Source organism: Drosophila bipectinata, chromosome 3R, assembly GCF_030179905.1.
Source record: "Drosophila bipectinata strain 14024-0381.07 chromosome 3R, DbipHiC1v2, whole genome shotgun sequence".
Taxonomy (NCBI): domain Eukaryota; kingdom Metazoa; phylum Arthropoda; class Insecta; order Diptera; family Drosophilidae; genus Drosophila; species Drosophila bipectinata.
In genome coordinates, this window is record NC_091739.1 from 23217151 (window position 1) to 23241692 (window position 24542).

The 24542-nt window shown below is 39.7% G+C and overlaps 3 protein-coding genes and 1 long non-coding RNA gene across 10 annotated transcripts; 3 read left to right on the forward strand and 1 right to left on the reverse strand.

The window, feature by feature from the left end:
- The first annotated feature begins 11 nt into the window (after positions 1–11).
- On the forward strand, positions 12–2049 carry pasi2 (Protein). Of its 2 annotated transcripts, XM_070281321.1 has the most exons (7): positions 12–123; positions 375–510; positions 571–709; positions 782–911; positions 968–1062; positions 1295–1531; positions 1600–2049. In XM_070281321.1, exons 2-7 carry the CDS (start codon positions 440–442, stop codon positions 1699–1701), a joined length of 774 nt encoding a protein of 257 aa, XP_070137422.1. In that variant the 5' UTR covers positions 12–123; positions 375–439; the 3' UTR covers positions 1702–2049. The 2 variants fall into 2 exon arrangements, with proteins under 2 accessions (XP_070137422.1, XP_043067884.1); XM_043211949.1 differs by lacking the exon at positions 12–123 and having other exon boundaries at positions 358–510.
- Positions 369–15779, reverse strand: LOC108120287 (uncharacterized). Of its 3 annotated transcripts, XR_001773068.3 has the most exons (3): positions 5330–5681; positions 4206–4777; positions 369–3969 (listed from the first exon to the last, which is right to left on the reverse strand). It is a non-coding gene; the product is annotated as an uncharacterized lncRNA (long non-coding RNA). The 3 variants fall into 3 exon arrangements; XR_011443167.1 differs by lacking the exon at positions 5330–5681 and adding an exon at positions 15546–15779 and having other exon boundaries at positions 369–4777; XR_011443166.1 differs by having other exon boundaries at positions 369–4777.
- Positions 5958–24332, forward strand: drn (doctor no). Of its 3 annotated transcripts, none has more exons than XM_070281322.1 (5): positions 5958–6529; positions 16926–17348; positions 17416–17574; positions 20146–20338; positions 20405–24332. In XM_070281322.1, exons 2-5 carry the CDS (start codon positions 17250–17252, stop codon positions 20551–20553), a joined length of 600 nt encoding a protein of 199 aa, XP_070137423.1. In that variant the 5' UTR covers positions 5958–6529; positions 16926–17249; the 3' UTR covers positions 20554–24332. The 3 variants fall into 3 exon arrangements, with proteins under 3 accessions (XP_070137423.1, XP_017089377.1, XP_070137424.1); XM_017233888.3 differs by having other exon boundaries at positions 16929–17348; XM_070281323.1 differs by lacking the exons at positions 5958–6529; positions 16926–17348; positions 17416–17574 and adding an exon at positions 19401–19619.
- LOC108120283 (uncharacterized) lies at positions 17581–19619 on the forward strand. Of its 2 annotated transcripts, XM_017233884.3 has the most exons (3): positions 17674–17893; positions 18109–18468; positions 18567–19619. In XM_017233884.3, the coding sequence occupies exons 2-3, from the start codon at positions 18219–18221 to the stop codon at positions 19433–19435; spliced, it is 1119 nt and encodes a 372-aa protein (XP_017089373.2). In that variant the 5' UTR covers positions 17674–17893; positions 18109–18218; the 3' UTR covers positions 19436–19619. The 2 variants fall into 2 exon arrangements, 1 of the variants encoding a protein (XP_017089373.2); XR_001773066.3 differs by lacking the exon at positions 18109–18468 and having other exon boundaries at positions 17581–17893; positions 18567–18706.
- Positions 24333–24542: the final 210 nt, after the last annotated feature.

The window sequence follows — 24542 nt, forward strand, 5'->3', positions numbered from 1 at the left end:
CCAGCGCCAAACATATATCGATAGAACTTGTTGCACTATTGTTAAGGAATTCCATCTGGTCACATTGAAGCTCGGGTTTGTTTTTGATGCGTTGCGAAGGAATTAATTTTTCGTTTTTTAAAGGTAAATAAATGTAAAGAGCCTTTTTGAGTGGTTATATCTACACTTCAGGAGTGCTATATCAGCCTCGAGTTTTCACAAATTAATTCTAACCGATTTTAAACAGTCGTATTGGCCATTAAAGTTTGTGGTACTTTCAAGCCTAGCTTGACACACCCAAAATAAGAAATTAAGCAAACACGCCCTGGCTCACCATACAATGAATTGAAAAATTAACGCGTTACCATTAACAATAAGCATCCAAACTGTTGTAGTGCTTTGAAGATTCTGCAAGGAGCTAAACATTTTCCGTTCGTGACGTCACTTGCAAGGCTTCAAGATGAATTACGGCAGGAAAACGCCCTCCACATATCGCTCCAATCCGTCGGTATACTCCCATGCGACGGGAAGGTATGTACGCCTAGTCCGATTTTATGGAGTTTTTCAGTTATGATTTTAATATTCTTTTAGATCGTCGACAAATTTGCACTCGAAGATGTCCCGATCGACGAGGTCGGTAAGGATTCCTTGGTACCAGCGACCGCTGCTAAAAAACAATCAGTACATTGATATCCAGAAGGGTGCCATGCTCATTGGCCTGTTTGCCATTGTAGGTTTCTAAGGTCCTTGAAAGGATAAGGTCCTTTTACTTACTTCTTTCTGAATTTCTGTTTATTTCCAGTTTCTTTCGTTGTTCACTATCGCCACTAGCATCTTTGACCTTTATTGCTATGCAATGGCGGCGCCAGGATCCACACATTACGGATACTACATAATATCCTACGAGTTTGTTTATGTGGGCAACAAGCATGGTAAGGATTTCTTGAAAACCCTATAAGCTAAGTCTTATTTTATGCTTCTTCCATAGTTCGCAACATGCTGATTGTCTTTGCTCTGTTTTCGCTGATCATGGCGCTTGTTAACTTTGTGACCAGTGTCCTCCTCTGCGTGGCCTTGCGCAAGGTAAGTTTGGGTTCAGAAAGAACTGCCTATGCATGCAATTCATTTACATTTCTCATCGCCCACAAAGCAAGAAAAGCTGGGAGCACAGAAACGCTTATTGAGCAGACGGGTAACCAATACATCCTGCACTGTCATAGCCACGAAATTAGCACAAAATAAACCATTCCATTGGCAGCGATTTCTATTGTTCCAATACATAGACTAACAAATATTTAATCTTCCCTTAATCTAGGAATATGAGCGTAAAGTGATGCCCTGGCTGTGGACTTTTGCCATTTTCACAGTTTGGCGGGCTTTGGCTCTGATCTTTTTCGCCATTGTCAATGATCTGTACTTTGCCTACAATGTTATTATGGTGCTGCTGTGGAGCATTTTCTGTTTGGTATCCATATACGGCTGGGCCGTTGTCTATTCGCTGTTCCTGGAGCTGGTGGATCTCACCAAACTGGAGGATCTGGCTCATTTACGCGTAGGCTATTCTTTTTTGAATATAAAGTCATAAATTTGTTAAATATATTTGTTGTTAACCTTTTACAGATGGGTACAATGGCCTCGCTGCACGCCTCCACCGCCAACTCGCTGGCTGGATCGCGACCCACCACTCCTCACAGCACCGTCTCCACGATGCCAGTGGGCTGAAGAAAGAAGTATTTTCCGAACAAAAGAGAGCTCACAACGAAATTGCACAATCAATACCGTCCGAAAGCAGCACAACTTGAACCCGATGCTTCTCACATAAACATTCCATCCACCACTTTAGTGCCTTACTACAAATTTTATACACGATTCTGCGTAATTTAGTTTTAAGTCGTATTCCGTCCAATCTCACATGTTTTTTTACTGTTGAAGAATCTCTGCCTTTATGTATGTCGTCAACATATCGTGTTTTTTATATGCATGTATAATAATATATAGATGTACAACCCGAATTGTAGCTATGTATCTAAAATAATAAGCGACCAGAGCAATATACAAATCGAAACACAAGTCTAATGACACTTCTCTCTGGGGACCATTTTCCGGGCGTTAACCAAGACGCCCACCAATGGCAGCTATTCATCTTTCGGCCTGCGTCAGTGGAAGCATCTCTTAAAAAAGGATTGATTGGAAATTTGAACTCTTGAAGTGTTTTTTGAAGAAATAAGAGGAGGTTCCTCGTCCTAAATGGTTCAGAAAAATGAAATCTTTAAGAGTTTTGATATTAAATTGCAGTTGTAACCCCAAGGGCAACGATGGACTTCCCATCTGGATTCCCCCAACAATGCAAATATTCAAAAATAAATCAATTTTAGAAAACAATCGCCGGTGTTGTATATATGCAGTGTTCAAAGTCAGTCGTCTGGTCATTAGCACCCGAAATTATGAGCTCCGCACGGCAATCTGGGGCAGTTCAAGTACAAATCCATACATATATACCAACACCTACGAACTTGGCACAAATACAAACATCCAGAGTAGGATGAGTGGAGGCCAAACAAAGTTCAATCAACCGCTTTTGTTAATCACTCCATGGGTGACGACAACTTTGGCTATTTCGTAGGGTTGGTGCTGATGTTACTGGTGGTGGTGGTGGCTCCTTACTCCGTCTCCCTAGTCTTTGTAGATACATTTCCATGCAACGCATTCTGGTTCTCTACTCGACACTCAAGTGGGGTAATTTGAACAATTGCAATTGGAATTCAGCTGGAAAACAAGCTGCGTCATCTAGTGGCGATTCTTTTGAGTATATTGTTTGGATCTTGCCCATAGCTTGTTTCCTTATTTTTTGATTCCTGTATCTTATAGATAGTATTTAACTTATACTTTTATTTCAACTTTTGCTTGTCATGTTGCCAGAACGCAATTTGTTGCATGCGCCATTGGCTTATCCATATAAAAAATAAAAGCTACGCAGCAACAACATCCCCTTATAAGCCAGCAGGGCCGTAGCTAGCATGGGGCAGGTGGGGCGGTGCCCCAGGGCCCCCGAAGGGAAGGGGCCCCGCCGGGGCAAAAGACTTCCGTATAGGGGGCCCCAAATTTACTTGTTGCCCCAGGGCCCCCGAGGCTCTAGCTACGGCCCTGTAAGCCAGGCCAACAATAACAAAAGCGTGGAGAAGCGGAATGGGGAGTGTGGAAGTGCTGTTAGCAACGATTTCATTGTTTACTGCAGTTTCGATTTGCTTTGCTACGCATTAAAGTTCAACAAATTGCGTTGTCTCCAAGTCCTCTCCAAGTCTCCTCTCTCCATCGCACAGCTGTTGATCCCGAGAAACGGTAAACGGCCGCCGTCGTTAGTGCACCTGTCTCTGTCTCCACAGGTTGAATGCACCAAAACGAAATGGAATAAACAAATTAAATAAAACACACGAAGATAGGGGCTCCCTCCTCTTTCAGCAATTTAGAAACGATCTGCCCCATGCCGAATCTTACTCATATATGAGGTTTTATTTTCGTATGTCTCATATAAAAACAAACTACACCCATTATAAACATATGCAATGCATTCACCCTCTATTTGTGGCTCCAATTGCCAGCCAGTTCTCAATTATAAACAGTCATCAAAAGCATGACTTGCTTTTAGATGTCAAGTTATTATATTGCAACTTTTTTTATTTCAAAAAAATATTTTTAACTTACCAATACATTAAAAATAAAAGTAATTCTAACATAGATTAGCGTTTTGATAACAAGGTGAGTCTACAAATCTTAATAAGAGACAGACGCCATGATCTACGCCGTTGTAATATTTTTGTAAGGCGCACCTTGTTATCAATTACTTTTTACGCATTGTTGAGACTGCCTTCGGTTTTTGCACCCTCTCTCTTTTGCGTCGTTTTCTTTTAGAAAGGGGTCTCGGGGTAAACGGTAAACAAATGCAAATCCGTATCTTCTGATAACTCTCGTCTAATCAAAATTCACCACCCTCTGTTAAGAATAGCAGAGGCGTTCGCAGGGGGTTTAAGATGAAAAATAATAATAAAAAATGAATAAGGGGTTTTAAAAATTTTCTTCTGCGTAACTAATTACTTTTCTATTTCATTTAGTAAACATTTTTTTTTATTTTTTTTTATTTTTTCTACGCCTCTGAACTGTAACACCCCCGCTTCAAACAAACGCACTATGTTATCTTGCAGGGCGATGTACAATGTACACATTCTCACCTCAGTTGTTATTGCTGAAAACAGGAAATAATTTTCGTTTTCTATAAAAAAAAAACTGCTGGCAGCCCGTGGCATGCCTGATATTTTATTTTTATCGTTCTGCGACTTAATACTACATATCGTTTGCCTTTTGACGTCTCGTACATTTCGGGGCTTTTGTGGTTGCTGTAACCTTGCCTTAAGTTTATAAAGTTCGTTAACATTGAGGTTCTTTTATGGAAGACTTAAATTTCTAAATATTATATGTTTTATTTTATCATGGGCAGTAGGGGGTGTCAAGAGCGAAATAGGTTTGCCTTGATCGAATAATATGAAATATTGCGTACATGTATGGAAAAGTTAACGTTGATCCATTCATCCAGAGGGATTTTGGGGGAAATGCGATCCATAAAGTTGCAAATAACCAGGGTGAGCTTGGTTCTCAGCGCCGGCTTCATTTCCTTGAGCAACCGAGAATGCCACGGCCAAATCGGTCTGGCGATTATATAGTTTGATCACTAATTACGCTGCTCCTGGGCAATGGCCAGTCCCAGCATGGCGACGAGCACAATGAATCCGATTTTGTGGTTCGTCTGCATGAAAGTACAAGTAACGATATTATTGATAAGTGTTTCACTTTTGGCTAGTTTCGTAATTGATTAGCAATTACTTTATAAACTTAAGTTTATAAAGTTCGTTAACATTGTGGTTCTTTTATGGAAGACTTAAATTTCTTAATATTTTTTGTTTTTTTTATCATGGGCAGTAGGGGGTGTCAAGAGCTACATACATATGTAAGTAAATAGGATTTCCTTGATCGAATAATAAGAATTATTGCTTACATGCATGGAAAAATTATCTTATTGTTTTGATTTGAAGTATATTGTTAAATGTTTAAAATAAACTGAAATAATAATATAAATAAATAATCCGAAATTTACAGACTAAATATAAATTTTTTTTTTTTAATATATACATTTTTAGAGACCAGAAGAAACCTAAACACCCTAAGGTAGGGTGCAAGTCTGTTAATTTGAGAGAAACTCACCACGACAATTTCACAAGATGTTACTGTTAAATGTAATTATTGGAATTATGGAACACAAAGAAATTACCATATGGGTATATGAAAATTACCAACATACCAGCGATTTCGATATCAGCATACAATAGATAGTATATAAATGAATATATAATAGCGACTTTTTTTTAAATGCGCAGTTAGCAGTGATGACGCAGCGCAGCGCTCTCTGACGCTGTTATTCTCCGTCTCTTTCGACGCTCCGACGCCATTTTTCGTTTAAATGTGTGTCGTCGCCTAATTTAAAATCGGACGAGTAAACCATAAAATAGAGCTCGAGGGCCGCTGAAAATCGTGTTGTAAGCACAAACATTGGCGTTTTTGGCAGGAAATTCCGTACGGACCCCCCGTATTGGGCGCTGCATTGGTCTTATTCCCCAACCCTCTTATTGTGTGCACTTTGCACCGTCTCTGTATTCTCGGCTGTTACTTAACATTTTGGTGGATATTTCGACAATCTGCTGTCTCTCGCTTAATTTATTTCCTACTTTTGATTCCATTTTCTCTCTTTCTCTCTCTCTGTTCGTTGGCGATTTCTTTTTGAACCCTCGTCCCCCACCCCCCGTCTCAGCCAAAAACTCTTAGCAGATTTCACCACTCAGCTAACAGAGCTGGTTATCCGAACTCACCACGGGTGCAAACGAACAACGCCACGAAAATTTCTGCCTCTGCTTCGTGTAATTGTGTGCTTGGGAAGTCGTCTGCTGGTTTGAAAACTCTCGGTTGGAAACACTCGATTGGGAATTGGTAGTCTCACTTAATTTTCTGTGCTTGGAGACTTCACTTCGCGTTTGGAGGATCAGATCCACGTTTATTCCGTCAGCGACTTGCTAAATAAAAAAATAAATTAATCGACACGCGCTCCCCTCCTTCTCTCTCGCCCGCCCGCTCGTTATATTGTTCGTCGGTGTGTGTGCCGCGATTAATAATAATAAAATAAAAGGAAATTTGCCAGCGTTTCGAAGCTGGGAAATCGCAGGACGCAGCCACTGCACTGCGCGTCGTGTGTGAAGGAAAACGCCAGGTCCTGGTCCAATCCACAAACCGAATAATCGCATAAAAAAAATAAAGCCTTGGAAAAACAACTGCGTCGTGCACCATTTTGTGATATATTATTTGCCCCCTCCCTGTGCAATTCTCTAAAGTTAAAATAATTACTAGCAATTGGTTTCTGCGGAAGCCATCGACATATTTCAACAACTGTGATTCCAAACTCTGAGTTTTTGTTTCAAACTCATAAAATTTTCATGAGAAAAACGGAAAAGTAAGTGAATTATGAAAAAAAAAATTGAGGAAAAAAATAAATTATTTCATTTTCCCCTTCGCCTACGTTGCCTTTTCACCACATTGCAACTCCCCACTGTCGCTCTCCACCACGGCACCAATACACACAGCATGCCTACGTCACATGTGCGTGTGTGGTGTTTGCTCGCGAGCGTTGCCATGTCGCGCAAAGTATGAAAAATAAAGGAAAAACAAATAAATATGAGTTAGAAGAAACCTGAAACACGTACAGAACTCCCAATACCCTTCAAGATCTAAAAATATCAATAACTTTCCGTTATGTTCAGTTGTCTGAAAGGTTTTTGCCAAATCCAGCCACAGCGAAGGACGTTCGCTGCTGATAAGTGAAAATAGCTGATAGCACACCCCAACCCAAAAGATACCCTGCTATCGCATAATTTAAATAACATTTTCCGCATTATCGCGCTGACTGAATTCGTTTCTTTATCTGCACTCTACGACTTTTGCTTTTGCCTGCAGTGCGTGACTGGATTTTTTGCTTGCTCATAGTTCGAATGACTCACTCATCGTATCGTAGTACACCCGTATACTAGAGAGTATTCGGATTATCAACGGACAGTGATTCTTATCGGCAGCTGCATAGGGGCGCGCAGGTAGGGTGACAACCCTGTCTAATCGCATATGAGGGCGGCTCAGCTGATATGTCTTCTTTTATCTAAAAATTGTTGTTTTTGTTGTTTCCTTTTTTTTTGCATTTTCTTGGTGAGTCATCAAAAACAACACTCCAGCTCACCTTGTAACAATTGCTGATTTTTGCATCCCACACGTGTTGTTTTTTATTGGGGGGCTAATCGGGAGTTTTTTCTTATTTTTTGTATTATTATTTTCCTTCCCCACCGCCAACATTATCAAAGTCCGCTCTGCTTGGCACGTTTTGTGACATGCACATAGTACGTTTCCACACGTCGCCACTCACAATCATCACTTATGCTTCTGAGAATGAATACCCCGTGTAGTCGTTTTTTTTTTTTGTCAACTTTCTTGAAATTTCTGCCCGAATTTCGCCATTTTAGATTCGAATTGGCGGAGATAAGGCCGTAAGAGCGCTAATTATTTTTGATTGTCCAGGCAAACAAACATGTTTTCGAATGACTCGGAATGACTCAAAAGAGCCAAATACATAGTAGGAAACACTTGAGTACATTTTGGGCTGAAAAACGCTGAAATTGGCAGTTGATATTTGGCCCAGCAGAGAGTTCATTGCTTGGAGGGTTTTATCACGCAAGTGATTCATGAACAGTGACTACGGATACTATATGCATTCGAATGAAAAGTGATTACGAGGGAAATGTTGGAGAACTTTCCCGATTTCGAGGCATGACTAATCCAAAGTTGGCTAAAAATTCTTGGCAAGTGTCGTCGTTGCTAATTTCTAAAATTATAAAAATCTTAAACTTTTAGCTAAAACACGCATAAACACGTTTAGACAAGTTTTTTTTTTTTGTTTTGATGACTTAGGGAAACGGAATAAGTTAATAAACATAAAAATAAACAAATTGTTTTGAACATCAGACTAGCTGAGTACAGTAGGGTTCAGTATTATAGAGCTATAAATTTTATATTTAATTAAATTATAATTTTCTTTTTATAAAAATATTTAAATTTTCTTTCATAATTTTTTTAAAATAAAAAATATTTAAAAGTAAAGAAATATTTTATTGACCTCTGCTGTACTTGATAGGTTTTTCTTACGCCTTTTATTTCTCTTTACGTCTGCTTTTTATTTCCCCCTCTATTCTGTTTTTTTTTTTTTTTTTTTTTTTTTTTTATATATACATATATAAACAACTGAAGCTGATAAGCGAGACGTCGCCGTCACTGCCGCCGTCTGACGTTGGACGCGTGAACGGCCGCGGCCTCATTTTCAATTTTGTTTCGGGTTTTGTTTATAGGTCGCGTGTAAATGGATGCCCACCCACCATATGGCATATGCCCACCACCCACCCCCCGCCCTGCGATCGCCCAAAAAGATCGAAGCTTTCGGGTTTTGTTCGTTTTTCGGGCCTTTTTCATTATCTTTTGTTGCCGTTTTTCGAACACATTTCTTGTGTGGAGCAGAAGAGGGCTATTTATAGTACTCCTAATCCTCTATACTTGATCTTCTTTTTTTTTTTGTCTGTTGTGTCGTTTTCTCTCTTGTCTCTTGTCTCTTTTTAAGTTATGCAATTTTTTTTGTTGTCGCTCGTGTGAGCTCCATTCATACAATGTGTACTGGGGGAGAGACTGTACCTCGTCGATATCATTGAAAATGTTTGGGATTAAATATGCACATTGTATATCAATTGAACCTTTATCGAATTTCGGAAAAAACCAGACAATTATCTTGATAGAATGCGGGCGTAGATCCAAGAAAGTGAATATGGAAATTAATGGATCACTAACAGGACTCATCAATCACTTCAATTGCCGATGCATATCTTTATCTAATTCTGAAGAAATCTTGTATACATAACAAAATAGTACCCTACACCCTATATATACAAATTCTTTCCCGTGATCAGCATTTTTTTGTTTATTTTTTTTTGGCAGAAAAACAAACGAAAAAAGCCTAATAAATAAAATGACTTTATATTTGGGTCAAAATAATAATTATTTTTCCTTTAATTTATTTTAGTTTAGGGGTAAATCCTTGATTATATTTTATTGCAAAAAATGCTTAAAATTTAATATCATTTTAATTTCCTGGCTCGACTGCCAGTCGTTGTGGTGTTATGAGGAAACCACAAAAACGAATAAACAAGAAAATAAATACAAAAAAAATAAAAAAAACAGACATATAATCGAACCACAAAGAAAGAAAAGACAAAAAAAATAAAAGCCACCAACTGGCTCACCTTGTGGTCGAGCCACAAATTTTCTTTCCAACATCGATTTTCCCATTGCGACGACTACTACTAACCTTTCCTCGCATTCCTCTGCTTTTCCCAACAAACATTTCCCAACATTTGTTATCTGTTCCTCCTGGCTTGTAGTTTTTATTTTCAATTTTCTCCAATTTTCTGTACAGGTTTCTTGTTTTTGTTGTTGTGGGAATCGATTTAGGCGCTCGATTGGGCTTGGGATTACCCCAACCACCCACGTATTAAAGTTGTGCCTCGAAAAAGAAAAGCTTTTGAATCGAAGAGTTTAAAGCAGTTTTTAATAAAAAAAAATTGAAACTTGTTCTTAATATCAGGCTTATGAATAAATTTTTTTTTTAAATATATAAATATATTTATAAGCTTAAGAACTTGCTTTATTTTATTTATTATTTCCCATCTAAGCCTTAGCACTGGTAGAAGGCGTCTTTGCCTGTGGCGCGCATATTCACCACATCTGGCAACCATGGCGACCGTGCCGTGCCGTTAACTTGCCCGCCCCCCTCAGCACCGTTAGCCAGACAAAATGAAAAGCGAAACTTTTGCCTGGCCCAGCCTTTTCTTTTGTGTTTCCTTTGGCGGCTGCTGCTGTGGCTGTGGCTGCCTCGCCCTGTTCGCGAGGATTGACTTCTTTGTCTTCTCGTCTTCAGTGGACGGTTCAGTTCATTGCCTTTCCTGGCAGAAGAAAGCCAACAGGAGAAGAGATGCAGCCAAGAAAGGAAAGCACCACCGACCGAATATTGTTGTAATGCATAAATCAATAAAATCAACGATACGATGCCACCGCCCAAAACAAAGTCATCATCTTCGACTTGACTCTGACTCAGAAGCTACATCTCGTCGAGAAATATTCTCTCAGTCTCGGTTTCCCCCCAACTGGCAAAGTTCAAGCGCCAACGGCAAAGTTCAATAGCACAAAATGGCAGTTAAAACAGTGAAAACTCTCTACAATTAATATGGCTATATGATGTGATATGATGACTAACCTAACAGAAGCTTCACTGTATGTAGATCCATCGCCATCTGAAGGCTTCCGCATCTGTCATTGTTGTGCTTTTGTTTTCGCATTTTCCGTCAGTCTGTCTCTGTCTGTCATGTCAGTCTGGCAGTCATTCAAATGACCACAGTCCTCTACAGTCAAGACCTGAAAAGCAGTGTCTTTGAACGGCCTTCGGTTTGAATTCTACACTTCAAGCCACAATCCGAGATCTCTCTTCAGAGGCACTTCTTTTTGTCTCGCATATCTCTTGGCGTATTTTTGTTTGTTTTGCTCCTTTGTGCACTTACTTTTTTTTTTTTTGTGAATTCTATAAAAACTGGTTTCTTTTCGGCAAAAAGATTGTTGTACGAACTTCACACAACGAGGCAGAGACTGAGACAGAGCCAGAGGCAGAGGCTCCAAGTGCCCGAGTGCCGTGGTGTGTCTGCTTCAGTGATTTGATTAGCCCATAAAGCCGCGACTTCGAGGTACAGTGAACAACACACTTGGAGTTCAGGTTTTGTGTTTACTAATTCGCTCATTTGTTTCGTCATTTATTCTCACTGCTGCGCTTGCACAACACATCCGCACCCATTTTCCTGTGGTATGGTAGTGATTTTGGCCCGCATTTTCACACTATAACAGTAATTAGTAGAACAATGGCTAACATTCAAGGGATTTATTTGGAAATTATGTTTATTTAAATATATTGTTGGGTATATCCTTGGTTTTAAGTCTTTATATGAGGGTTCTTCTGATATTATTCAAATAATATATACTCCCCGCCTCCTTAATTTCCATCTTATATTTCCCAGTCTCTTTCATTTTATGAGGGACCCCCTGCAGTGAGTCTGGCGCCCCCCATAGGAGGATCTTTTAGGATTATTAAATAAAAAACTACCCGAAATTTCTCTTAATGTATCCCCACTGTATGGAATATCCCACCAAGAGAGAGAGCGAGAGCGAGCCATAGCTACTCATGTGGAGACGAACTTGCTCATCTGGAGAGTTTCATATTTCATTTTCCCATGCGATTTTCATTAATCTTCAAGTGCGTGCGTATGAGTGTGAACTGAGAGAAGACCAACAATAACAAAAAAACTACTTTATAACAATTCAGGGATTAGGTGAGAGGGGTCCTACCCCTCAGGAAGTGTATATACTGTACATATATACGACTGACTGCCATTGTAACTGCACACCTTGCACACCTATTTGTTTTATTTGTATTTTTTTTTACCTGTAGCAGGCAGTGTAAAAAAAAAAAGAAGGAAGTGGGAGACGCAGTGGAAGACATAAAGGAGCATCGGAAAGGAAGAGGAAAGAGAGCAAAAGTTGTGGTGACTTTCGCTATTCGAAGAGTGGAGTTTTGCACACTTGGCCCCCCATGCTCTCCTGCCTGCCTGCCAGTCTTTCTTTCTTCTTCATTCTTCCTTGCTCCCCACCCTCCCCTTCGGGTCTTTCTCCTTTCGGGCCAACGCCTGCTCCTTTTATTTTTATTTTTATGGCCTTTGGCTGCTGTTGCTGCACACTTACTGGCGCATAATTCATAAAAAGTGGTCTGCTGTATGGGTACGTACAGCTCAAGTGAATTATTGGCGCTCGTAAATTCTTATAAATGAATTCTTTTTTAAATATAGTATGTATGACCACTAGTACGGTTCTTGAAAGAAAAACGAGTTTTTTCTGGTGGAATGCAATTTTTGCTTACTAGAGGTTCTCATATTAATTAATTTATAGGTCTGGGAATAATATATCTCATTAATGTCTATAGTTTAGGGTCATAAAGTATAAATATTTTCCAGTCAAGGTTTTGAGATTAAATTAAATGAACAAGTTTTTTAATATAAAAAACAAATAATACTTCAAGGTTTATGTTTTTTTTATTTTTTTTTTTTTTAATAAAAAATGCTCAGCAAATACTAAAAATTACCTCACGTACTTGCTATTTAAACATAAATCCCAAAACGTCACTAAAAACCACATGAACATACATGTAGAAGCATGTTGAAGCTATGACTTTTGTTCCTTCGAGACTAATGACTTTGTCGCTTCTTTGTCTTCAACTCCTTTTCATTTATTGACTTTTGTGGGCCATCCGGACAAAGGCATTGGAATGGAATTGGAGATCGAAAGTGAGATGATGGAGGAGAAAGACCGAAACTGACTCGATAGGTAAATACTGCGATACTGCCAGTCAGTTCGATAACGATTGTCGCTGCAAGTCTACACTTGAATGTGACAATCTCTGTTTATTTCTGCCATTTGCCGAGTTTCGTTTTGGTTTCATTTCGTGTGTGTATTTGTTGTTGACTTCTGTGGCTCTCTTTTGCTCAGTTCATCTTCAGCTCCAGCTCTTTTCTGGCCTTTGTCTCGATGGGAACAAGAGCCCAGGGTTCAAGGTGAAATCAGTTCAAGTCCGCAGGGCAGTGCTGCCGTTTCGGTTGATGGCTCGTATCCTGCCAGGCAGGACAGGCCAGCCATGCGATCGGTTTACAGTCAGACATCCTTACAAGGAACAGACTTACTTATTTTTAACCCTCTTCCAAAATCAATAGATGGTTTTCAACCCTCCTGTTCCTGTTGTGAACTCGTACTCACATCCAGATCTCCGCCATGTGTATCCCGAGTTTTTTGACCTATCGCACTCGCCCGGTGCTGTGTGTAATTTTGAACAGGTGTTTCCCCTGTTCTTTACTCGATTTTTTTCAGGTTGCGGTTTTGGTTGTTTGTATATGTTTGTATCCATGTATGTACTTTAATCCTAGGCTCTGGCCCAGCCCCAATGTCTGGGATCAGCCTTATTTTGTTTCTTTTTTTGTCGAGGGGCGTTGTTTTTCGTGTTTTTTTATTAATTTTTTGCAACAAAATCGCCGGAAACATGAGGCTAAAGCCGTCTGGTTGGCTCTCGAGATCATTTATTATTAAGAAAATAACACTCCTCAGAATGGACTGAGAGCTCTGCGCTCAAATGTAGTCGTCATATGATTTCTCGCCCGTCCATAGTTTGTAATTTATTTTGATTAATGATGGGCGGCAACGACTTCCATCTTCTTCTTCTCGCCATAGTAGTGTGCCGTTAGGTTGATTTTTTTTCGCCTTCAGCTCTAATTTTAAACCAATTCCATTGGCACGCTCTATCTTTTTGTGTAAATGGTTGTGTATCTACAAGATTGATTGATTTTCAGAAAGATTTTTAAAGGAACATAATAGTATCTTGGAGTAAAGTTTCCTTTAAAATGCACAGACCACCGGAAGCTTTGCGCATTCTTCAGAAGACGACGTCATGCCCAAGCTTCAAGCCCGGCTCTGGTTTGAGCAGCCATCTTGGCTTGTTCTTGCTTTGTTGCCCTCTCTCTCTACTATCCTTTCGCGCACATTTTAATAAAGTTTAATAATTCAATGCGCGCCGAGACGGGGCTGGCTGGCTGATGTTTGTCTCTTTGTTGCATTTCATCAGCATATGGTGTTGTTGTTGTTGTTGGGCTGGCTCCACTCACTTGGCTCATTAATATGCAAATGTGAGTCAGCCGCCAGAGTTCTCGTTTCTTACCTTCCCTACCTTTTATGCTGCCCATCATCGTCATCTCCGCTTCGGGCCTGCCGTCCTCTCTTGTAAACTTCACTGTGCCCGAATGCAGGTCAACAGCACATTAACCTGTGTGTGTGTGTGTGCGTGTGTAATTTGTTTACTGTTGTTTGTTCATTTTTATCAATTTCGATATCAGAGGTAGGGTGGGGTGTAGGATAGTCGACTTCTAGATACCTTACTTCTAAGATCTATTTTTATTTTTCTATAGTGTATTGTTGTCACTTGGTTACTCAATGAATATGCATAATACTCGAGAATTTTCATTAAAGCCGTTTAACCCCTCAATTCTGCCTCTGTTATCGCCCTAGACTTGCATAATAATGCCTTTTGCAATGGTGGCAACCACGCGCCAATTTTTTTTCTTTGTTGCTAATTGTTTCGCACTTAGCACTGCATTTTTTTTTTTTATTTTGTATTTTTTTGTATTATTCGCTTATGCAACTCATACAAGTGCGCAATTTTGCCTTAAAACTAGGCATTCTTCGATGCTCTGGTCACAGAAGTGTCGAGAAAGCTGACTGACTGAAACCATGACGTCACGCTCTGACTGATGTCGTCATAAAGTTGGCCCGAAAGAATCATATGATTTCCTATTTGCTTTAATGGCCAACACTTTAGCGTAGGAAAACACACGCTCGCTCGATAGCTTGCTAGCTCGCTCGCTCGTCAGATAACAAAACGAAATCGCTTAAAAATAGCAGAGGTCGTCGGATGGCGGATGGGCGGATGGGGGGTTAGACGGGAGCGGCAGAAGAGGCGAGCACAAAACAAAATAAATAAACTCCTATACATATGCACAGCTTTTATTCTTGTTTATTTCGTAGAAAATAATAAAAAAAAAAACAATTCTGCCACAGCAGCCGCGCGTGCTTGTTGACGTACGTATGTATATGAGATGTACATATATACATCAGAACATACATACCACTCTCTACATAGAGAGAGCCAAATAGAGAGCTTCTCACTTGCTCCTTGGCTTGGCTGCCAATTGTTGTGTGGGGAATTTTTTTCCTTTTGTTGTTGACATTTTGATTAGCCCACCTCCTATGTGTGTGGTGGTGTGTATGGGCCAGAGTTGAGAGAGGATGGTGGATGGTTGGGGGATCGGGATGCCAGAGTGACAGACAGCTGTTTTGGCTTCGCAATTAAATGACAACAGCAGGAAATCCACCAAACATTCGTACAAACACGATTTGTATGTACATTGCACTCGGGTTTCTTTGTTGTGTGTATAGAGTAGCTCAATAAATCAAAATAAATTTTATGCGCCAGCCACAACTCGAACAATTTGCGTAGAAAAATGAAAAGCAAAAAATTATTTATTGCTACTTGCTCCGCTCCTCGTATCAGGGCGTATAAAGTGTACATTGCCATATACATACTGATGTACACACATGCCAACCAAAATGTATGTACGTTTGTAAATGCAATGCCAATGTAAACACATGCAGCAACTGCGACGCGACAGCGACGCCTAGCCTCGCCTCCATATGTCAACTTATAGCCCCCATTCTCCCCCACCATCCTGTTAGTCAAGCAAACTCACCACTGCCATGTTGTGCTCGTGCTCTCTGCTGCTGCTGATGAAAAAACTCCCCATGCTACGTTGTAAATGTAAAAGTCGCTGAGGCCATTGGTGCTGCTTCTTTTTTTCCCATTGCTTGGGTATTGGGTAAAAGTTTTGTGGTGGTGTAGGAGGCTACAGTTGTGCAACGCAGGGAACCCCCCTGTTAGAAACATTAGCCATTTAGTGTGTAATTCCTACCAGCCTGGCTTACCAGACAGCTACAGCGCAGCTTAGTTTTCCACCACTAAGGTCAAATTTTCGTTACAGAACAGCAACGCACAAACACACACACATACACAATAAAGCGTGTGCCCATTTTGATATGGCCTCAAGCCCCAAGCTCCAGCGTCGCATTGAAAATAACAGTAAATGTTATTGTGTTTGTTCTCCTTTTCTCTCTCGCCCTTTTCCTTTCCTCCTTCTCCTTGGCTGGCCATGTAACTGATGGTTCAATCTCCACCTTGGTGCTTTTGGCTTTTACCATTTTGCCATTACGCTTTAGCTTTGCTTCTACACAGGGAGAAATCTAGTCACTAATTGAATAAGCAAAATTGATTTTTTTTTAGATTTATATGGGGGAGTTCGTTTTTTTTTCAGAAATGATAATAAAATGAATATATGTACATAGATACATAACATGAATGTACATATGAACTTATCTCGAATTTCGCCCCATAACTCTCTCTCTCTCCCTGTGATGGACGTGCAGCTCAGCACGTCGAACTGTTATTTGGTTGAGAAAGTAAATCAACTGATCTCGATAACATGGATTTAATCGATTGTCATAAAAACAATTGGATATTCGGGGAATATTGTAGATTATTATTGGAAACCGTTAGGTGTGACTGCTTTAAATTCATTAAACATAAAACCAAACTCGTTTCGGGTTACTACCTCGTACTACAGCCACTACTCACTCTCGGATTCAGCTTGATGGGAAAACTGGTTTAGGCCTGACTTGCTCTCTCTATATCTTGCTCTCGCGAATGTATCTGCATCTGTGTTTGTGTTTGTTAGTGATATGCTTGACAGCCTTGAAGAGAGTAAGAGGAGAAAAAAACACAACATAGTTTTACTTGTCATGTTGCCTTTTGTTGTTGCAACATATTTTTTTCTGCGTCGTACACCAACCATATTTTTGTAAATCTTTATGTAGGCTTTTTTTTAATTAATTGTTTTGCAACAAAATTAGTAATAAAATTAATTTTCTCATAAGTGAGTGTTAGAATTCAATAAATTTAAGCTTCTTATAACTAGTTTGCTTTGATTATCAAATAGAAAATAAATATTGATACCTTGACTACATTTTTGATACATTACTAACTTGCCACCCCCCCTCTCTTATTTGATCTCTATTAGCAGCGTGCACCGTCAATAATTTGCTGCAGTCACGAAGCGAAACAAACACAAGCATAGCTTAATAATTGGACGAACTGATTAAACAACAGTTAAAACAACGGCGGATCAACAGTTGATAGTTTCTGGTTGCTGGTTGCAAGTTGCGCGTTGCACGTTGCCGATTGCACGCTTCCACGACTGAAAATAGCAGGAAGGAAAGGAGTCACTGCAGGAAGCAGACGAAGAAACTTCGCTGGGCGAAAGTAAAAGCGGATAAGCAAATCGCGAATCGGAAAATCAAACAAAAGAAACCGCACCAACAACAACAACACAGGCGCTTCAGCCATGGAACGTGAATCCAATCCAATGCAACCCATGTGCCGCTCCGGTTGCGGCTTCTATGGTAACCCAGCCACAGATGGTCTCTGCTCCGTATGCTATAAGGTTAGTGATGTGGAATTCTTCCTTCTTAAGTAATACTCTAAAATATTCTTAATGTTTGTTATTGCAGGACTCGCTTAGGAAAAAGCAACAGCCACCTGTGAGCAGCACACCTGTCTCAGTTCCAAGCCCACAACCTAGCCCTACATTCAGTCCGGCCATTGCAATCACCAACACCGCACAGCCCACAGTCACCAGCTTACAACAGCCACACAACGATGTCAAAGAGGTATGTGGGTTGGTGTGGAGTTATCGATGCCTCCCTCGACTGATTCGAAAAACTACATAGGCTTAGCATTTAGTGCTAACTTTAGCTTTAGTATGCTTTCTTTTGTCAGTCAGTCAGTGACAGTTTCTTTTGTTTTTCGGACATAAATTCTGTGTAATCTTAAGTGAAATTGTTGAAACAATTGGTTGTCTGTGTGAACAAGTAAGGGGAGTCGAACAAGTTGACCTGCGTATATAACTTGACCTCTGTGTATATATAGTGTGTCGATGTTGAACCTGATGTCCCAATAATTGGTTAGACTGTATCATCCATAAATAAGGTAAAGTGCATTTGTTAAGTCCCTTGGTCCTCCGAAACACAAAGTCCCCTTATTTGACACTGAAGTGCGATTGTGATGAGGGATACAGGGATATCTTAGAGCAGGTTTTTAATTCATTTTATTTTTCTCAGATCTGTTGACAATATTTTCTTGGAAAGCCTTTTTCTAAGCCAGCCCTGTATCCCATAAACCATCATATTACCGTTTCATTTTAGTGTCAGACCCCTGAACATTTTCATTCGGCATTAGTTTGGCAAACATTTCGGCTAGGATCCAAAATTTCCGGTTAAAAATATTCGAAATTTCAAATCCCAAGTCCGCCGAGATGGTTATCTATAGTGCCACATCGCAGAAAAAAACGGGCCGTGTCTCAGCTATCGCCTCTAAAATCCGAAATGAAATCCAGGCCAACGAAGCCGCCGTGCCCGTAGTAGCGGTCCGTCCTAAACGGAAACGAACTGCGGTCTCGGGCGGATCGGCCAAGCGATCGGTCGCAGGCGCATTGACGACCTTGAGCGGACCGGTCACAGGTCAGCTGGGGCTCGGTCTGGTCCCTGGGACAGCAGCTGTAAAGGGTACTGATTGCTCATACTGGGTATACCGGCGTCGGCCAGGCGCACTAACCTCCTTTCCCACCTACACCTCTCTCCTCCACTTCGATGCCATGTTGCAGCTCAAGCAGAAGCCCCCGCCGTCCACCTCCCACCTGTCCCACTGCCACGCCCACTTCGCAAGGCCACAGCCACCGCCACCGCAGCCGCTTCTGGACTTACTGCCAAGGTGCCTGGTGCCGCGACAGCAGTTTCAGCTGTGCACGAAGCGATACCCATCGCAGGATCCGGGTCCGTTTCCACAACAGAAACAGGCCTAGCCTATCCCCCAGCCATTAAGAAGAGCTCGCTGTCCACCCGCAAAGTGGGCGGTGGCAAGGCTACTGACTCCAGTAGCGTGAAGAGACGGGTCAAGTTCTCGGTGAACGTGCACACATATCCATCCACAACAAGCACTAAGAAATCAGCTCGGATCGGCGAACTACAGTTGAAGAAGCGCACCAAGAAGCTAAAGCGGAGCCGGACGCGCCGAGAAGGTGGTGGACCATTGGCGGCTATTGCCAACGACCTGGCAAGCATCTCGCAGGAGAACCCAAAGCCAGTCTCTATCGGGGGCATTGAAGATCCTTTGAAAGCTCCTCGCATCCTGCGTCTCAACGTTGTGGGAAAGCCAGCCAAGGTTACGGGTAAATCTGCTCTGGCGGATGCCCTTCGCCGGAAGGCCAACAGGTTGAGCCAACCCAAATCGGTAGTAGCGGAGAATACCTCCAAGAGCGGCGGACCGATCAAGAGTGTCAAGTTCAAGGCAAAGTCGGCCAAAAAGTCGGGAGGCAGTGCTTCCAGCACCATCCAGCTGGGTGAGCGACCTAAGGCCGCGGGTGTAGCGCCGCGCAAGAAGGCAGGGTTGGGAAAGAAGGCCACAACTAGCTCGATAGCAACAACCCCTTTAGTCCCCCATGAGCGGCAGAGCCATGGAAAAGCCAGAAGCTGATGGCGGCGACCAGCCGGAGAATCCTGGCGAGAAGGATCAGCCGCAGTTAGAGAAAAGCGTGAAGCGACCCCGTGATCCATCTTCCCCGAAGGTGTCGGCTGATGGTGGTGACGAAGGAGAGGTATCTCCTAGTCCGCCGAACAAAGGTGGTGCAGTTGTTGAAGGGTCAATAGCAAAGAAGAGGGTAAACAATTACAGTACACTTTTTCCCACCTTGCACCTCCGCCTCAAACCCTGAGCCACAAATCAGAGATCCATCCACACTCGTGCTCTCTCTCCGCCATTGGCTGGGAATTTTTGGCGGTGCGCCCAGGCGAAACCACCGCCAAAATACCAAAAGATGAGACACCAAACTCAACAATATACTATACAGCATCACACAGAACAGCCAAACAGCCCCAGTCTAAATCATTTTCTTTAATAAAACTAGAAAAAATAGAAAGAAATACATGTACTAAAAAGAAAAATACCTTCAAGGCTTTTGAAATGCAGTTCGAGGAGGAGGACGAGAATGTACAGTTGCGTTCGAAATGGTAGAGACTACTAAAGCTTCTAAAATAGATAAAAACAATAGTAGATAGATATTTAGTTCTTTTTCGAAGAATTCGATCGCAGTTGTGCACTCTCGTAGACGGGAATAGGAAATGGCTTTTAAAGTCATGTGATGTTTGTGGCACGTTTGGGACTAAAATCTGTTTCCATTTCTATAGAAAATAACCGACGAAGCCGCCGCTGCTGCCAAAGTCAATAGCGAAGCCATCACATCGGCGACTGGTCCAAACACTTCCACACAAGCAGCCGCCTCCGCCAACGAGGAGGACGACAAGGACAAGGAGGACGATAAGGATGCCAAGAAGAAGAAGAACCGATGTGGTGAATGCCGCAAGAAGGTTGGCCTGACCGGTAAGTCAGATTGATATTTTTATTCAAAAATTTAAGATTTCTAATCAACTAATTTTAATATTTTAGGTTTCCAGTGTCGCTGCGGCGGTCTTTACTGCGCCGTGCACCGTTATTCTGATAAACATAACTGCACATTCGATTATAGAGAGCATGGCGCACAAGAGATCCGACGCAACAATCCGGTTGTCGTTGGCGAGAAAATTCAAAAGATTTGAATTTTGATATTGTGCCAGTAACAGTAACAGTAACAGTAGCCGTAGAATGATAATAACCAACAACTACACATCATAAGAGTATATAATATGCTACGCTATAACAAGAAATCAGCAACAACAACAACAACAGCAGAAAGAGCAGCAAGGAGCATAAAAAAAAAACACCAAACACACTCATACACGACCATACACCAGCCACACACATCCATGCCCACACTTACACACAACACAGAGAGTAATACCTATAAATCGATATAAACTGTAATTGTAATGTAATTATAATGTAAACAGCAAAGGCAAGCAACAATAGTACAGAGAAACGATAACCAAAAACCCCGCAACAAATACAGCAACAACTGGAACAACAATTTCGATGCTCAATCAACGTGTCCAGCGAGCCAACAGGAGGCAGCAGTTCGGCAGTTAACACCTTTGTACATCATCTTGAACCAGACGCGTAACAGCGTTAGCAAGTAAAACAACAGCAATTGCATCAGCAACAACAACAACAACACCAACAGGTGCAGAGAAGACAACATCCGCGCAGGAACTTCAACTACAATGCCGCCGCCACCACACGATTGTCTGCTGAGCTGGGCTAAGAGGAGGAACTCTTTGAAAAAGATCCACCGCCGCCTATATCGCCTAACGTTGAAATGTTTTGTTATTCCAAAATACAATTCAAAATTGTTTGTATTTAATATTGAAAAAAGAAAAACACTCCCAACACACACCGCCCCACAATTACAACGACAACAAGCACACAACAACAACAACCATTGTTTCAAGTTTACCATACAACGCAAACAACTTTTAAGTAAGACGATGTGTGTCATTTGTTTTTGTAATATGTTGGAGTGTATTAAATAAACAACAAAAAAACAATACAAAATACAAAAATAATATGAATGCTAAAAAAACCAAGAAATTGATAAGAAATTTATAACAAACCCAAATTCACATACAAAACCAAGAAACCAACTCTTTCTCAATTCTTAATTATCAGCTACTAATGAAAGTATAAAAAAAAACAAAAAACAAATATATATTAATTAATTATGTATATGTATTAAAAGAAAGGAAAGAAAAAAAAACAAAAAAAATTTGCAAAATTAAGCGTAAAAAAACAAAAACCCTCACCACAAAAAAAAAATGTAAAAAAAAAACATTAAGAAATGAAACCAAGAATAACGCAATTGTGTAGAGCTCCTTTAACAATTTGCTTAGAGCCACGACCACTTTAAAGATAATGGGCGAGTGTTTCGAGCGAGCGAGAAAACCGTTTAGAGGGAGAGAGAGAAGCGCGTGTAGTGTAAAGCAACTTGGAGCCAACCACTCCACCCCCCCCTATACATAGAGATATAAATATAATTATGATTAATTAGTGAATCAAAGCAGGCGAATGCAGTGCAAGCGGCGTTTTTTTCTTCGTTTAATATTTGCCCCTCCCTGTCCCCGTCTAACATAAAATTGAATTGATTTTGATTTTTGATTTTCGATGAATTGCATATATATATTATGAGTAATATTAACTAAATCTGCGTCTATATATATGGTAGGATATGTAAATGGTGTGCCGCATACACACGCGTATCAATATTTTCTTTGGGTATATGCACATAAAAGAGAAAAAAAACATAAAACCAGATTACAAAAAAAACACATATTCTATATATATATATAGGGATAACAAGAGAAAATTTAACAAAAAAAAAAAATGCAAAAAATACAATAAATATATATGGTTCGTCTTTAGGTTTTTATTGCTTTAAGCGTTATTTAGTTTTTCTTTGTTTGTATTAAAAAAACACATGCGTACACAACAAAAACAAAAAACCTTTTAATTTTTGCTTTCTTCATTTTGTAGTACATAATTTAAACTTTTATTCAAAACCAAGTACATCTATGCAAATAAATTTAAATGTAGACATAAATTGTGTTGTTAACCCCCTTAAACAAAATATACAAAACAAAAAAATTAACAAAAAAAAATCAAACAAAAATTTAAGTAAAACTAAACTTATCTATAACCAAAAGGAAATATTGCAATAAATTTTGATTCTATTATTAAACAACAACAAAAAAATGTTCACACGACCAACAAATCCTATATGCATATTTGGCACAGAACTGAATAAAATCGTTTCGCAGCAGGTGCAAAAAATAAAAAGCCAACACTAAACTCGCCTTAAACCAACCTATCCAGTCTATCTGTCAGATGGTTTGCTGCGATTGTCCTGGGAGATCAGCACTAACTAGCGATGCCCCGAGATTATTGGTGGCATTTCTAATTACCCGTTGATCGATGGAATGGGAATCTCTGGGGGGCTACAAGGGTCACTGCTTTGAGAGATTCCCGAGAGTCAAAGTCCAACCATAGGGTGTGTTTAGTCAAAACAATTGAACTGTACAAAATCAGCGATGAAAACCGAAATCTTTAAAAATCTTCAATATAATTTTTAAACTAAAGAGAAGCAAACTATTTGTACAGAGACGAATACAAATCGCAACTGCAAAAAATTAAATCTATAACTAAAAAACCAAGAACAGCAAAATGTCATTTTAATTTTAATTTTTCCACAATAATGCATAAATTAAATCTTTACATATACGTATATCATAATTTTATACATTAACGACTTAAAAATTAATTAGTAAAATTGTATACACACACAGACACAGAAAATGGGGAGAATTTTAAAAAAAATATATATGGAACAAGTTTAATAACGTTTTAAAATTTAAAAACTGATTTTATATCTTTGTACGCACGGAAGTTGGTTAAGAATTATACAAAAAATACAATTTAAATTGATTTAATTTTTAAAAAACAATGCAAATAAGTTCTTTATTTTTTGCATAGTTGTAGGTTTCTTTTTACAATAATTTTTACAATGCTTTAGTGTGCTTTTAGTTGAAATTTTGTTTATAAATATATATTTAAAGAACGAATAAAAAGTGAAAAGGCAAATAATAAGTATAATTAAGCTGAACAAGCTTGTGTAATGATTAATAACCAGCAGCGTTAATTCTAGTAATTCTCTAATATTACCAAAATAAATATTATTTTTGTTGTGTGCACCTCTTAGTCACTTTTGCGCTTATAAGCTTAACAAACAACATAAACACAAACACACACAAGGTACCAATCCCTAGCCCGTCCCCCCCAAAAGCCCCAGTATAATAATCCTACTCCCAGATCTTTCTCCGCCAAAATTGATTTGTGTTAATTAATTTCTTTGCTATTGCTAGCCGAATTCGATGTTTGTTTGATTCTTACTTTGGATATGAAGTGTAAAGTGTTTTGTTGAAATCAAAAAAGAAATGGAAACGAAACGAAATTAGTCGATGTAAGCGTATGAATGGGATATACTGAACTTGAATGCATCCAATATCTAAAAAAAACTTTATGCATATATAAATATTGTACTAATGTGTAATTGTAATTAAAAGCGTCGAAGGGATAGTTGCAGCCAGATGGGGAATAAGTGGGAAACAGTGAACATATATTTAACACAGAAACGGTAAAGCTAGAAAATCTAAATAGAAATAGATATACATATACCTATATATGAGCCTCAGATCCGGGCGTATATAAGAGCAACAACTATTTTAATTAAACTTAAACAAATGCATAAACAAATACAATAAACTAGAAGATACAAGAGCAACCACAACAAATTTGAAAGAGACACGTAACAAAGAGAACAATATAAACTTCAAAATTTATATATCTAACTCGATAATGTTCAATAAAAGCGATTAAATAATTTTTAAAACAATTGCATGTTTTATTTTTTTCGATTATTTGCTTGGAGAACCTTTCGGCAGATGTTCTTATTTGCTTTTTTAAAACCGAAACCCCATCAAGGCCCCAGCCAAGCCAAGGTGCTAATTAGTGTAGAAAAGTTGAAGGGCGTAAATGGTTTGTAATGATATATTGATTTTTGGGATCTGTTTCAGAATGGTTTGTTCGCTCTTCATGCAAT